Source organism: Pomacea canaliculata, linkage group LG13 (genome assembly GCF_003073045.1).
Source record: "Pomacea canaliculata isolate SZHN2017 linkage group LG13, ASM307304v1, whole genome shotgun sequence".
Taxonomy (NCBI): Eukaryota; Metazoa; Mollusca; class Gastropoda; order Architaenioglossa; family Ampullariidae; genus Pomacea; species Pomacea canaliculata.
In genome coordinates this window covers 14,056,584-14,071,937 of record NC_037602.1, presented here as the reverse complement: position 1 = coordinate 14,071,937, position 15,354 = coordinate 14,056,584, and the positions used below count along the sequence as shown (strand labels likewise).

Sequence of the window (15,354 nt, the reverse complement as noted above, 5' to 3'; positions counted from 1 at the left end):
GGCTGATCAGAGTAGCTGAGCTGATCACCTTTGATCTACCTATTCTTTTATTAGCTGTTCAAACAGAGAGAGGGAGAGAACTTTGCTGGATAGAGGTATTAACATCTATATCTCATGTATTTTATATCATTTACCAAGCATGAGGTGAGGAAGCAGGTATGCTAGTGATTAGAGCAACGGTAACCGGAAAGATCTTACTCAGGTCGGTTCGATACCAGTGTAACGCATTGACCAACTTTGGAACGGGTTTCCTGACTCCGTCAGAGTGCTGGGGGAGATAAGGCAACAAACAGTGAGCAGTATATAAGGGCTTGGCCGTTTGTTTCTTTGTTTTTTTAAGTGGACTGAAACACCAGGAACTGAAGTGTACTCACTGGGTCGCTTTCGCAATAAACTACGATCTACACCGATTCCGGAGTTCACTCGCTGTTTAGTACCCACCCACCTATCACGATGTGAAGGTTATGTAGGTCTTAGTATTTTACTTATACTTTAGTTACGAGGCTATAGGAATATTTGTATGACAAGGCTTTATGAACAAACTCACTATGCTGCTTTGATCAACGTTTGTTGTCAACAACAACACTAGTAATAATCTGGCATGGAAGTGAGCGGCGATGGTGATGTCCCGCAAACCACCGCCATTTCTGTCTCCCCGCCGCGTGAGGTCATGTCCTAGAAATTCAGTCGTAGGTTTTTGTGTATATGCGTAGGTGTATGTGTAGAGGATGTGAAAAGCAATGTGAATGCCTATTGTCGTTGCCGCACGCCTATGCGGGAAGGGATTGGAGGTCGTCTGTCTTGTGTCTGACCTGTGCTTTTTTCTAGAATGTTTGTACGGAGGGTTCCAAGTATCACACTAATCACATCACCCTTTCTTCTTGCTTCACCCCTTTCTCCTTCAGGCACGCACACTTTTACACAACCACATAATTTGGTGCATCAAAATTTCGTGAACCGTAGACTAGTATTCGAGCAGAAACAGTCTTCGTTAGCAACCAAAACAAGAAGAAAGTAAAAGTGCTGTGTGGCCTTTGAGGCAAGTGCGGGAGCAGGACTGTCGTGAAGACATTGTGTTATGACCTATGATGGAGGCGAGAAAGTGCTTGACGAGGTTGATGTAGGTACTTGAGTTATTCCCCTCTCATTTTGTCCTGTGATTAATCTTGTCATACCGTCAAAAGATAACCTGTGGTGTATACCTGGACATTCTTGTTTACTTGACCTTTATTTTAAAATGCGACAAACACCTTGGTGGTGATGTTAATGGTTCACCTTCTGAACTCGATGGGTAAGCTCGTGTACATCTAATTTGCTTGATGTGTTCCAGTTTGAGGCGGGGAGCGTGATGAAGTTTTGCTCTGTTCTCCAGATGGTATCGCGCGGTCCTCACGCCGGGAGCTTCCTCCACAGGCTGTTGAGTCTGTGTGAAGAGAGGCTCAGGCAGGAAGCACAGGGCGCTGAATGTGTGCCGCTTCTGTTGTCGAGCTGACACAGATAAGATAATAAGTCAAACTCTAGTTAACTTAATCGTAACGAGGTGCTTTGGTGAATTTTGAGTGTTCAATAGGTCAGGCCACTTTTTAGTCCTCCTCCTTGTATTCAGCTCAGGTGGCTGGTCTTCGGAGCCTCCCAGACGTATTCGTGTCTGTCTGGTACTGGCTTCTCGTGAAGCACGATCAGTGTGTGTGTGTGTTGGCGATGTGTTTGGTGTGTGTGTTCGTGGCGAGAATATGTACATTCAAGGGCTTGTTTCCTCAGGATTCTGAAGGCCAAGATGGGATGCGATTTTTGCTGAGGATTTATGCTCGTCCTTCACTTTGTTATGTGGAAAAAAAGGGATAGCTTCTCCACCCCTGCTTTTAAAATAGTGGACTCTTCTCGGTGTGTTGCGTGCATCAGTGGCTGTAACTTTATGTGGATGATACGTAATCTCAGGTACGTGAAATATGTTGACATATCACTTACCCGCTTACATTAATAATAGCCAACAATCCTGGTTGCCCGCTTTGCCTTCCTTTCCTCATATTGTTCTTTTATGCACATTTTCGACATTGTGTCTGGTCGATTCAGTGTGTGCAGATCGAAAGCTTCCACGTCTGACACCTCGCTTTCACGATCCGGTCCCTCCCCCTAACCTCCACTAGTGCACGCTATTCACCGTGGGTTCAAAGCTGTCGTCACCGCTAGCCCCTTAACCACAATGGAGTCGCAGGTCCATTAGTCGTGAAGTTGTCAGTAGGTGTGGGGGAGACGGACCTGAGAGTCGCACGACGTGTGCCCCTCGCTCCCTTTCGTGTGCGGGGGACATGATGGCCGAGGTAAGCAAAACACTGTTTTGTCTTCTGTCTTGTTAGTCACATCTGCGCTGGCAATCCTCATTTTTCTTAGGTCTTGGGTTTTCCTTTGACAAGACGCGTCATAAAATAAGTAGATAACAGTTTTTCATCACATTACTACCTACATGCATCTACGTCGTCACATAAAGTTTAAAATAACCTATACGTGTATGAGTTTAAAAAATAAACAGCTGCGTGGGGGAGAATATGCCCTTATCCATGTTAATACTACTGCAACTGCTTTTTTGATTGTAGCGAAAGTGAGAAGTGTGGACCATGATTTACCTCAAAAAGTTGGCTTCCTTTACCTGATTTTTATGTGTAATCCTTATGCTTACATGAAAACGCTCAGTTCACTTCCAGTTTGAAAAATAACACAGCTGTGAGTCGGTCGTAAACTAGTTCGTCAACGTTGTCCTTGGCACTGTGTTACACCACTGATAGTATGTCAGTTGGTGAAGCGTGGTACCTTGAGATACTCATTACCCATGACACAACTCAGCGTCCCTGTGCTCAGAGCAATAAGGGTTTTAACAGGATCATCAGATGATTATTGTCATGAGATAACTGGGGATGTGACTTTAACGTTGGAGCAGCATTTCTGCTTCCTACACGAGTCGAGCGAACCAGCTGTTAAACGGATGCTGACAAGGCGAGAACGGGTAGCTGCTACGGGTGGACAGCGGTCGCCCTCTAGCGGTGCCAGGGCGTTGGAATGGTCAAGGGTCAGGAAGGTCTCGCTGTCCTGGAATTCGGTCGAGTTCAAGAACCGCCGGCTGTTAGTTGTAAGCTGCGGTGTACCTAGCGTGGGACAATCACTTCGATTGTATTGCGACCTACCTGAGCACAGGTAGTGAATAGAAAGCCCGACTTTGTGGCACCTCTTCTTCGCCTGTTGCTTTACAGGTGGAGGTGGAGCATTAGGCAGTCGTAAATCAGAGTGACCACCTGCTTATCATGCACTAGCTAGGTAGTGAATGGATCTAGTCAAACAACATCATTATTGTGAGTGTGTGATGTGCTTGGACAATCGTGAGAGACGATAATCCACGACGATGAGGATTTAACATCGTGACCGTCGAGAAATCGTGGTCTCGCACTGAATTGTCGAAGGGGAGAAGTAGGAGAGATCTGTTCAAGGCTGTTCAGATCCTCAGCTGAGAGATAGTCTGAGAACCTGGCTGCTCTGACACCATTTGATGCCCAGCGTTTCATCTCACCATCACACCATCTCAGAGCCTTGAGGCTGCGTTGGTTCCTCATTAGGGGCTATTAAGCTCTAAACAGCAGTTTCGGCTGAGAGGTGACGTAACAGACACGTGTCTCAGTGCTTGTGTGTCGTGGCTACACTGGATTCCATACGTCAAGGAACGTTGGAGGGGTCCTCCACGTCACAAGAGGCGTTTGTGTATTGAGATAAGTGACGTGTGTATGTGTGGTGGTAGACAATGACTCACAATACTTGGATCGCGATAAGGAACTGTAAATGGAAGCCCTAGAAAACTAAGCCATATTTAAAATTTAGAAGTAGTTTGTTGTGTAAATCTCTTGATATACTACTAAATTTTTTTGTTACACCAAATTGCCTTGAGTTTATTATTGGTGACGTACGACGGGTGGCGAGGCTATAGAGAGTGTCATCAGCCCGATAGCAGCGGCGATCACCACACCTCTGTACAGTTCCGTGAACTCATTCCCCAAGGTTCACCACAATTATCTAATAACTAATGCGGATTATCAGGGTTACTATCGGCATACATTTAAAAAAATACTGGCAATCGTCAGTGTTAGCGAGCTTGAGGTCAGACTTTGTGGTGAACAATGACGCGCGTAAACAACCCAGGTTGGGAAAGGTCTGGAAAAAACCAATCATAGAGAGCAGAGTGGCGACATGTCAGGTGCATTTCCACCGACGTAGCTGAATGTCGACTGACATGTAATTGCATTTTTGAAGATAGAGGTTTATAGTGTTACATTTGTTGTACACTTTGTTGTACAATTTACGAGGTCATTTTGATGTTGAGGGTTAGTCTGCTGGAATGTGATGTTTAAATCATCGGAGAAAGTTTTATCCAACTGCCGCTTTTCTTTTGCGTTTTGTATCCATTCAGCTTCAACAATTTTTTAGTCTGCGTGAGTTGAGACGGGTGGTGGTTAAACAACTGAAGACAAAATGGCCTGATTGGGAGGAGGTGGAGTTGGAAGGGAGACGACCGTACACTCAGCCGGCCACAAGTTTCGATGGCTGTCAGCGTGGATAAAATAAAAAGTTCTTGAATGCTATTGAGTCGTCCGCCCACACCTCTACCTCCACGTTAAAAGAGCTTAAACCGTCGTCTAAACTGTTCCTATCTCCCTCTCCCTTGGTAATCTAATTTCACCAGTCATAAAACTATTTTGAAATGTCTTTTATTGGTGTTTTTTTTTCCAGAAGTTTTCGCGAGACTTATAAAGAGACGGGTAAAAAGATGAAAAGTTATGTGACGAGCAGGAGAGTACAGTGCCCACGTCAGACACTTAATTTAACTTCAGCTCCCACCTTGGCCAGCTGATAACATTTCTACAAGTAAAGCCACTTCATCTAGTTTATTGATTGCATGATGCATGCACTTGTTTACAGTGTACAAGTAGCATGATTAGATTACCGGAAGAAGGATGCGTGATTGCACGACACTAGAGAGAAATAGTGAAACTGTTTACGTGGCCGGCATTTTAGGAACGTATGTCATCCACTGGTTAAAACCCATCGAGGTGCGTGTTGTGAAGCTTTCTGTGAGTGACTTCAGAGCTCTGAGCATTGAGTGAGTGGTCCGAGCACCAGAGGTGCAAGTGCTGTGAACAGTGGCAGTTACACTCGACGATGAAATATGTGGCTTTGAAGACTGATGTAGTGTTGCCTTTCTTAAAGTGTCGGTGCTCGCCAGCAAAGCTCACAAAGTACATCATATTGTTTACAAATTGAGAACATCCTATGGTTTACAAAGTGAAGACATGCTTGTTTCTTCTAAATATCAGGCTGTTATGTAACTTTATGGTTTCTTTTCCGTTATTCTACGTTCAGGTCGATAAGGACGCAACAGACTCTGACACTCGGCAAGACTGTCTAACTCGACCCTTCCCCGCAGACACCAGGCCACAGTCTGTCTCCCCCAGTCGCTCCAGATGACGGGAGGCGTCTACCCGGGGCTGCAGCCCGATACTCCCGAGAATAGGAAACCGCCTGTGGTCACCTTCCAAGGTTCACCCACGCGCAAGAATGGAGAAGACGAAATGAGTTCTGGGAATTGGCAGCAGGGCAAGGTAAGGAAGGTTACAGTCATTGGATGTGCTGCTTGGTCCATCCTCTATGTTTTCCCATAGTTAGTTAATACTCGTGTTGATATTCCCAGTTAAATCCTCACCCTTTTGTCTCAACATTGATATCAAAATCGGTGAACCTGAATAGTCCGGGAAATGTTTAACTATATACACCAATTCAACGTTAGAGTTTGCTCTTTCAGAGTGTGCTGGCGTGCAACCGCCACATGCTGGAGAACCAGTTGGCATGTGACGTGTGGTTCAGCGTGGGCCCCGGCAGGGAGCGGGTGGGAGCCCATCGTTATGTCCTGCAGTCCAGGTCCGGCGTTTTCTTCGCCATGTTCGACGAGCCCGGGGAGGAGCTGACCGAGATAGGCCTGCCAGAAACCAGCCCTAAAGTCTTCTGGCAGTTCTTGAGGTCAGTGAACTTAATCTGGTCGTCTGCGGACGGGAGGAGATACCGTCTTAATATAGGGTTACTTGCTGTACCCAAAGCGCTTGATATTTTAGTAGCTGAGTTGTAATAAAACTGTCATTGTCAACTTTAATATATTATTTTATGATCTACAGATGTGTAGGCACATATTTATAGAGGGATATCTTCTCACAAACTCTCTCTATATATAAATAGGACTGGCTGCTTTGCCGTGATATGACCTGAGTTGCTGGCTCAGCGCTAAAACACCAATTTCTCACCCTCCTCACAATCTCTTTCGCACACAAATAGATACGCTCCCATAAGAACCCTTACCCAAATGATAACATTAGTGTGTCCCAGAAGAAGTCAGTACAGACGCCATATACACGTGCAACAACCCTACAGCGTGCATATTAAATGAGATCCCTGTTGCATCCTCAGGTACCTGTACTATGAAGAGCTGCACCCCGCCGTGGACTCGGTGTTCGGCCTGCTGAAGCTAGCGGAGGAGTACGAGCTGCTGGCGGTTCAAGAAATGTGTCTGCTGTTCTTGCGAGACTGCCTGACGGAGCACACGGTGTGTGACATCCTAGAGGTCGCCCACAGACACGACGACCAGGCGCTGCACAAGGAGGCCATGGCGTACATCCGCAAACACGGCGAGGACGTGGTGCAGACGGCGGGCATGGACGGCTGTGTCGAGACTGCCTCAATCAGGTGAGGCCATGGGGCAGCACATCCTGTCTCTCTTGTCATGCCTCTCAGGAGTGCTGTATTACGGGAAATTAAACTGTGTACAACAAAAATCCGATGATGTGAATGTTTCACGATTTAGTATAAAAAAAAACTGCTCAGTTTAACTCTGTGTGTGTGTGTGCATGCGTGCGCGCCTAGGATGAGGAAGACAGAGGGGTGGTAGCATTATTTATTGCAAGTGCTGGCCCTTGTTACAGAGATGATGGTCAATTCTGTGGTTATTTACAAAACCAAAACATACGATGAAGTGGACATAATACAGTCACAATCGTGCAGTTATTTGCAGAACATTCATTGTGCTTTCAGAATATTAAGTGCTGTTATATATATTATTGTCTTGCCAGATTAAATAGCACATTTAATTTGAACTTAGACATCTATGCATTTTTAAAAGGTATATATTTCTCACAAACATCGTTCTATCCAGATAAACATTACGACCTAATTTAAATTTAATTAAAGCACTTCTACTGCTGACATTTCTTAAAGTAGTACAGATGAGGACCATCAGGATCTCTTAAACAAATTGTAGAACTGATATCGTTCTTTCGGAGAATATTAAAATGCGATTTTTGCTGATTACAGTCTTGTGGTCATGTGCTCCTATGAGACCATCAAAATAATCTCACATGTACACTTTGTGTACTGATCATGCCCGTAAAGTCTAGTCTTCCATTTCCTAGACTGGGGTCACTGTGATGCGTATGTGTCTGGTGAAGGGGGAAGAGGGTTTAGTGCATGGTCCATTTTTCATTTTTGTAAGTTTTATAAAGCGCGATTATCCTGTCTTGGAGTGGATGAACATTTTGATGGTGTAACTGCAGCAGAAAGAATCCTTAGTGTAATGGGTATATAAAATCCATTATGTAGTTGCTGTAGAAATTTCTTGTACAGTTGTTAAGAATCATTGATGTATCTGCTGTAGACGTTTTTAATGCAACTGGAAATCTATCCAGGTGCTGACTATGGACGGGCTGGACCTTAACCCCGATATCAGAGAGGAGGTGACGGACCGCTGGGCTCGCCGTCAGTGTGAGAGGAGGGAGTGCGAGCCGACTGCCGACAACAAACTGAATTCCCTGGGCGACGTCATCTACGTCAAGCGCGATGACACTACGTCGCACCGCTACGTCCTGGACACCGTCAGCGAGCGCCACCTCTCGCGGGAGGGCAAAGACCTCACACCTCGCCTCGTCGACTCAGCACCGACGACCTGCCCGACGACAGCCTGTCTGTGACATCAAACTCCACAGTGGCCTCCCGTAGCAGCGGGGGATCGCAGAGCTCTAGGAAATCGCAGACCTCCTGTGCCACCTGGCCGGAGGCAAGCCAGGTGACGCGCTTTCGCGAGGTGGTTGGGGATCTGCCCAGCGACGGCAGCAACGCGGACGCCATCACCTTCACCGCTGACCGAGATGTAAGCCTGTACGGGTTCGGCATCTACGGCAGCAAGCAGCCAGGCGAGGCCGCCTACCGCGTGGACACTATTCTCACTCGCAAGAAAAAGGACGTGGTCATGGAGTCTATTAGCATCAAGGGGGCCGGCATCGTTTTGCCGGTCATGCTGCAGAAACCCGTGCAGCTGGAGAGGGGCAAGCCCTACACCCTGGAGGTTTATGTACATGGACCGCCCTGCCACTGCGGCGCCGACGGGATTGCAACGGTCACGGACGGTGTCACGACCTTCACCTTCAGCCGGGCACGGACCGTTAAGGGCAACCGCACCACTGAGAGAAAGGGACAGATCCCCCGACTGTACTTCGTGCCATTGTGAAGCCCTCGGACAAATGACCTCGGTGGCTGTCAAACGTATCTTCTGATATCTTTACCGGAGACGGTGTGCGTTTTCAATACACATCCAGTTTCATGAACTGCAAAGATGCAACTATGATGAAATCTAACTTTTTGGTCGCCAGCAAAGGATGAAATTAATGTTGTCAGGACCAGACAACAGAACTGGGGATTTCATTGGAAAGTTAGTGTACCTGCTTGTGTGCAAGTGGGACGCGATTGAGAAGCTGCCTGGATGGTTGATTCTTCTAGCGTTTGTGTGTGGATTGTCTGTAGTTAGTTGATAGGTCTACATTGTCAGCAACATCTTTCCCCCTGAAGCATCGTAACACCCTTTGAGAAGTTACTATGTACTGCATTGTGAGAGAAACTTCACTGACTGATGGAATTTATGTTGTTGTGTTAACAGCTTTTCGTTTAAAAAATATATAACAGGGTATTTCCGTAAATGTTCCTGTTCATAAATAGGGTTATTGTCTCGTGCACAAAGCCGCTTCAGCCTTTTGGCAACTTTGTGAAATGTTTTGGCAGTGTGTACTTAAGATGTTTTTTCTTCGCTTCACTCAGCTGCAAGACGTCAGTGTTTGTCTAGTCTAAATTAAGAGTTGTTGATAATCTAAGTGCTTTAAACATGGCGTCTTTTGTGATGAGCGACAGACAGTTGTTAAACGTGAGCGTGTATACTCAAGACAAACACGTTACTTTAATGTTGTTTTCCTTCACGGCAAGTGTTGTTCATTAGTTATTGTCACAGACTGTGCTTTAGGCTCCTCTGTGAGAAGTCATTTGTTGTGTCACATGATAGCTAAGTGCCACATGTCTCCTGCCAGGCTTTCATCATTGCGTTGTGCAGGGCCGAGCACAAACCTTGTAGTGGCTTTGAGGCGGGGACATCACAGTGAAATGTGGGGACACTTGTATACCGGTTTTGGGGAGTTCTGTTTTTTTTCATTATTATTTCACCTTTTGGAAAATGCATCAGAAACAAATAAAAGTTTATATTTTATGTACACTCTTCTGTTACATGGACTTCATTATCTAAGCTTCATTGAATTAATGATGTAGTTTCTATACAGCTTTTATTTTCTTTGCAATCTTCATTTCACCTCCCTTTCCGCCTCCTCGCCACTTTCCTGTCAAAGCTTGTTTCATCTTTCCTAATCGCTGTCTACTTGTCTTTTTTTTTTTTTCGTAATTTGAATTATGTATCTAATGATGAATACGGAGAAAATTCCACACACACCAGCTCTCTGGAAACACTTCACAAACCGGAATCATTAGAAAGGGATTGTGTGTTGGGTTGGGGGGGGGTGATAAGTGTTTTACGCCGAGCCAGCATATATTCTAAGACTATATCACGGCAGGGCCGCTGTAAACAGATGTCACATGTAGAGAAAGAACAGCGAGCCCGAGACGAGAGCTGAACCCAGCACAAACCCTCACTGTGTTGGTGACAAAAGGAATTACAGTACTAGAAAATCGCTGTTTAATGAAGGTAACCGTGATAAAGGTGATTTTCTGTTAATTGTCATACTTTAGGTTAAACAAGATTCTCACATACAAGAAAGAGAAACCTACAGTTTGTGCTCTGCGTCATCCAAGGCCTGGGTTGGAACCAAAGTCAAATCAACAATAAAATTTGGATTATCAGCTCGCTTAAAAGTTTCCATGGAAAATCGAGTACATTCGTGCTACAGACTAATGCGTGTCGCTTCGGACCAGCGTGCTATCGAGAAATCAAAGACACTCAGAAGTGTTGCAGGAAGGTCACATGAGCAACAGAAAGAGTGGGGACGGCAGGATTCAGGAACGCCAAGCACGACAAAAGTTCGATCCCAGGAGGTACATTTCTTTACCGATCAGCTTTGATTGTCGAGGTCATCTATCAATGGCCGTCTGATAAAGAGAGGAGAAAGTCGACAATGGCGACGAGCGTCAGACAGCAGACGGTGTCGACAGACACACCTGAATGGACCCTCCTGTCAACCACGCGTGCTGGCTCAGCACCAAAGAAAAAACTTTACAAGGCATTGGAATCTCGAGTTCAATCCACTTGTGAAGGAGAAGCACGATAAAAAGAATGGGGAAGGGGACTCAGTAATTCACAAGAATGACTAGACTCACTAGACCATTAAACGACATGCTATGGGGATAACCTTAGTTTTAAAAGCAAAAAGTAAAAGGTCAATGAGAGTGCTAAACCCATTTTTTTTCAAATTATATAGTTGAGCTCTTTATAATGTAAAATTTCGCAAAATCTAGTAATAACGCCAGTATCGTCTTGAGATACAAACTCCTGAATATCGCCATGGATAGGCTGAAAACAGAAGATGGAAAGCCACTTACAATAATGGACGAAGTTTCTAGCTGGAATAAAATACCACAAAATCACCAAAACAGTCTACGCAAAATGGATAATGGGAATCAATAGAGACCTTGCGACCTCTAAGGCCGGCCACATTACTGAAGCCAGAAAGCAAGGTAAACCTTTGATGCTGATAGGCAATCTACTGAGCTGGTGTGGACAACAACCGTAGCGACAGCAATTTATCGCCAGTCCATTCACAGACCGCTGGTCAAGCCCAACAGTCCACGACAGGACCGCATGGACACGGGTGCAGTACCACAATTGTCCTTGTGACCCCTTGCTGACTATCAGTGACACACCCAACCCCCGGCCCTCGCCTGATGGTGGCTGAGGTTTAGAGAAAAAGTGTCTTTCAGACTGTTCTCAGACCTGGGAAACGCGCTTCCAGCCCTCGACATCCCAGGAGTAATGGGACAACCCCCGACCGGTGGTCAAGCGGCACTCACTACAACAATGGAAGCGAGTGGTCAATATGATCACAAGAAAAACAATTATGCATATGTAGGGAGCAAGGTACAGTTGTCATTGTGCTTCATCTCTTTATCACAGGTTTAGTGCATCCGTTGCTGAAGCTCTCTTTCATTCGAAGCTGTCTTTCCCTTTAATTTTTATTATATTTAACTAATGGGTTACCCAGAAGCGCTGTGACTGCTCGTCGTCGGAAGCAATGTCCTCTTCGTCTTCGGAAGTGTAAAGTTTCTTTTTCTGTTCCTGCCGTCTCACATTTTAAGTCATCCAGTGTTGAGCACCAGACTGTACCAGTGCTTGTCACTAATCGTTCCTGAATCAAACATCCAAGCTGCTAGATCGAACAAGTCCAATCTTATCTCAGTTGAGCAAAGCAGTCCAATCTGTAATATCTGGAGACAGCCGTCTGCATGGAACTCATGTGGTTGTCCTGCCATTGCCGGGTTTGTTTCAACTCTTGTTTTCATCACTCCCTACCACAGACAGCTCCTGTACTCCCTGCTGTTGTCTTGAAGTCATTCAGTGGTCTTCCTGTCAACAGGCAGCTAAAATATCAGATTGTAGTAAAGTTCATCCATGACTACAACATGAGTGACCAAATCATTCAGTCCATGATTTTCACTCAAACCTTTGCATTTTTTTTTCTTTTTGGCATCGTCTGTGACCTGAATGTACGGCGTGCGGCTCAACTGCCGGCCCACCAGCAAAGCGTTGGATCTTGTCACTGTTGACCACTTACCTAAACCCTGCGTACCACCTCATCTCATTAGTCGGCTTTTTCGTCAGGCCACGACATCCACGACACCTTGCGGACGACAAACCGCAACATGCATCATGCTGAGCATGCTAGGCTTAAATTTCGTCTGCTTGTCCATAAGCATATTTATACACCACCAACAAATACTGGGACCAAACAGGGTTCTGAAAGTCTAATCTACCATTTTGTGTCATGAGATCTCCATCTGCGATTCTTCCAAGAAGTTGTTTAATGAGTCTGTGGTTGTCTGACAAGCCATTGCACTGTCTCCCCTCTTACCACTGTATCCAACTAGTCTGCTACCTCAGTTTTCTGCGATTATTTTGGTCGTAAAATGACTGATATTCGGACTGTACTCGAGAGGGTAACCCCATCACATGTCAGAAACTGCGACTGTGTTGCGTCCTCTATTTTCTCGTCATTTCGAATCGAGAATAATGCGAAAAAGCATCTTCTTCTCACCTCTGTATCCACCACTTGTATGCTAGACCCGATCCCGGCCAACCGTCCTTTGATAGTATGGACCTTGTCCTTCTATCTCTGGCCCACATCATCCATCACGAGTTCCCTACTTCCTTCAAAACTTCTGACTAAACCTTCTCTGGATATAAGTGATTAAAAAAAAATGCTGTTCCGTTTGGAATTTGTCCTTTTTCTCTAAAGTGCGAGAAAAGATGGCCCTGAAACAACTGTAAACTTAAATTGGGTCTGACAAGCTCATTCCTCATTCTTAGTCTACTTACCACCCACAGTGCACAGCAGCTTGCTAAAGTCGTAAATGACAATTTGTGTTCACTGGACAAGTGGAGGATGTCGATGCCCGCCTTTTAGGCCAGTCGTCAGACTTGGACACGATTGATATAGTCTTTCAAACTTGCCCTTCAAGTACATTTGTTCAAGAAACATCTGGAGTTTTAGCAAGAAGTTTAAGTTTCCTTTTGTTCCGTATCATTCGCAGTTTTTTAATTTGTTGTTTCTACTGTTTGTATTCATTATGTACATGAACAGTGCTCAGCTCATGACATTAATGTTGTGGTAGAGCTGCTATACAAATGTACAGTTTTGTTTGTATTACCACTATAATTTGATGTTTATGGTTTAATCACCTCAATTTGCTAAAAGAAATTATGTCGGAGCATCATCTAGTTTTACTTTTTGTGTTTCAGTTTTGTAGAAACATGTTGCAGTTTTTGTTTTCTCGCGGCCCCTGGTTTTTCAAGCGAAAGTAATGAAACTTTAGTACCAAGACAAACGATGTATGGGGGATTTTTTCACTATTTTTTTTAAGTCATGAAAGAAAAATACTAAAGGATGCTTGCATTCATAACCTTGTAAATGAGTGTGATTAAATAGCAGCCATCAAACGATCATACCACCTGTCTGGGACATGCTGTTAATTGTTCCTCCAGGGTCCGCTACTCCACCCTCCACAACTGCCCTCGGATACCGAAGACAAATGAAACATAAAAAAAAAAATTGTGTGACGGTACCAGTGCTAGAGTCATTCACTTACAGTCTGTCACAATTTGTACCTTGTACAGGGATGATCATCCTGCAGCTCAAGTACTCAGTACAGCGAGGGCACGTGACTACAGTCATGCGCCACTTAACGATTTAAACATTTGATCAACGACCGTATGATGGTGGTCCCATAAGATTTCAGGAACTGGAAAAATGATTCAAACACGTGTCTTATATTCAGTCACACTCCGACTTTAGCTTTCAAATGGACATCTACATAATTATAATTATTTGTAATGGAGAAAATAAAACGAAAGATAGACAATTCATGTCCGTGTACAGAGCGTTAGTTGAATATTATCTCCCTTTGTCTAGGAAGCCGGATGAATGTTCTTTCTATCGAGGGCTCAAGACAGCACATCCCGACATTTACTCGCCTGCAAGCACAGGCGGATAACGAATCTTAATGAAATCATCTCCTGCAGAGACAAACTCTTCAACACAAACTCTAATCTTTCTTTATTTGCATCTGTGACTCACCAACCCCTCTCTTTCTCTCTCTCACACACTCTTTCGCTATCTAACATTACCCAGGGATGCACACAAATGCACGAACCTTTTCCCCTAGCCACACACCCTCCACACACGTGCACTGCGCCATATTCCCTGGGTACCGGCTTCCTATTAACCCTGCCCCGTCCTCCTCTCCAGCGCCTGTCAGCGAAGTATCACGCACAATCTCCCCAGATTGCCGCGAGCTTGGGGTAAGGAATGATTCCTTTTGTCAAACTATCACACACGCGGATCGGGTTGCAGAATTGAATTGCGACTTTGATTGGTTATCGTGATGCTTTTTTCTTTCTTTCCTTCTTCTGCGTTGGGAGAAAAAAACCGCCAAACTAAAGGTTACACGATCGAACATTGGGTGGTGAAAAGTGGCGGTTACGCCCCGCATATTCTTACAAAACATTTCATTCTGTTCATTCTGTGTCCACGTGTTTGTTGTCGTGAGGTCTCACACTTAAAGCTGAGTGTCTTGATGCTTCTTTTCTTCACACACTCACACACGCGTGACACGCACACGCTGCATGTTCCGAGAGTCCTGTCTCCTGGAGCACAGAGAAGTAGTCGCCCTTGTGCCCAGACCATTGATTATCTGTCCATTTAATTATGAATGCTACATGCTACGAATGTCAGCTGCTGCTAGACTGTCCCAACCTACGGCACATCGCGAGACGATTGCGGCAAAATCAACGCCTCGTTGTTGTTCATGTATACGACCTCTGGTCATCGCCACAGACACGCAAAGCCGCCATTTTGCTCCACTGGCAACGTGCTGTGGACGTGGGAGCCGCTGCTGTCCACTCGCTTGACATGAGAGGCTTAGTGTTCGTCTCCGCCTTGTATCTGTCCCACGTATGGTCAGTCTTTTCCTGCCCTTGATGCTTGGCTTGCCACACAGCATGTCGGAGCTGCTCATGTTCTTATGACTATTTCCAGACGCGGGTCAAACGGCGATGCCAACACGATCGAATCCTGCGATGCGCTTCCCGTTGGTCGGTTTGGGTTACATAAAGATTATTTTCCGACCACACAACGACAGAGTCACGCGGGGGGCAAAGTACTGGCTTGTCACCACTACAGCGGGGTGGGAGGTCGAAGGGTTCTAATCTCAAATGGGAAACTCCACTCTTTATAA

At 45.3% G+C, this 15,354-nt stretch overlaps 1 protein-coding gene across 1 annotated transcript; it reads left to right on the top strand.

The window, feature by feature from the left end:
* Positions 1-617: 617 nt before the first annotated feature.
* LOC112554072 (BTB/POZ domain-containing protein 6-like) lies at positions 618-9,607 on the top strand. The gene is given in 8 exon segments (XM_025221663.1): positions 618-1,938; positions 2,074-2,321; positions 5,401-5,639; positions 5,840-6,054; positions 6,496-6,737; positions 6,740-6,771; positions 7,767-7,995; positions 7,998-9,607. Coding segments are annotated over 6 exon segments (1,443 nt in total). The 5' UTR covers positions 618-1,938; positions 2,074-2,321; positions 5,401-5,501; the 3' UTR covers positions 8,585-9,607.
* The last annotated feature ends 5,747 nt before the right edge of the window (positions 9,608-15,354 follow it).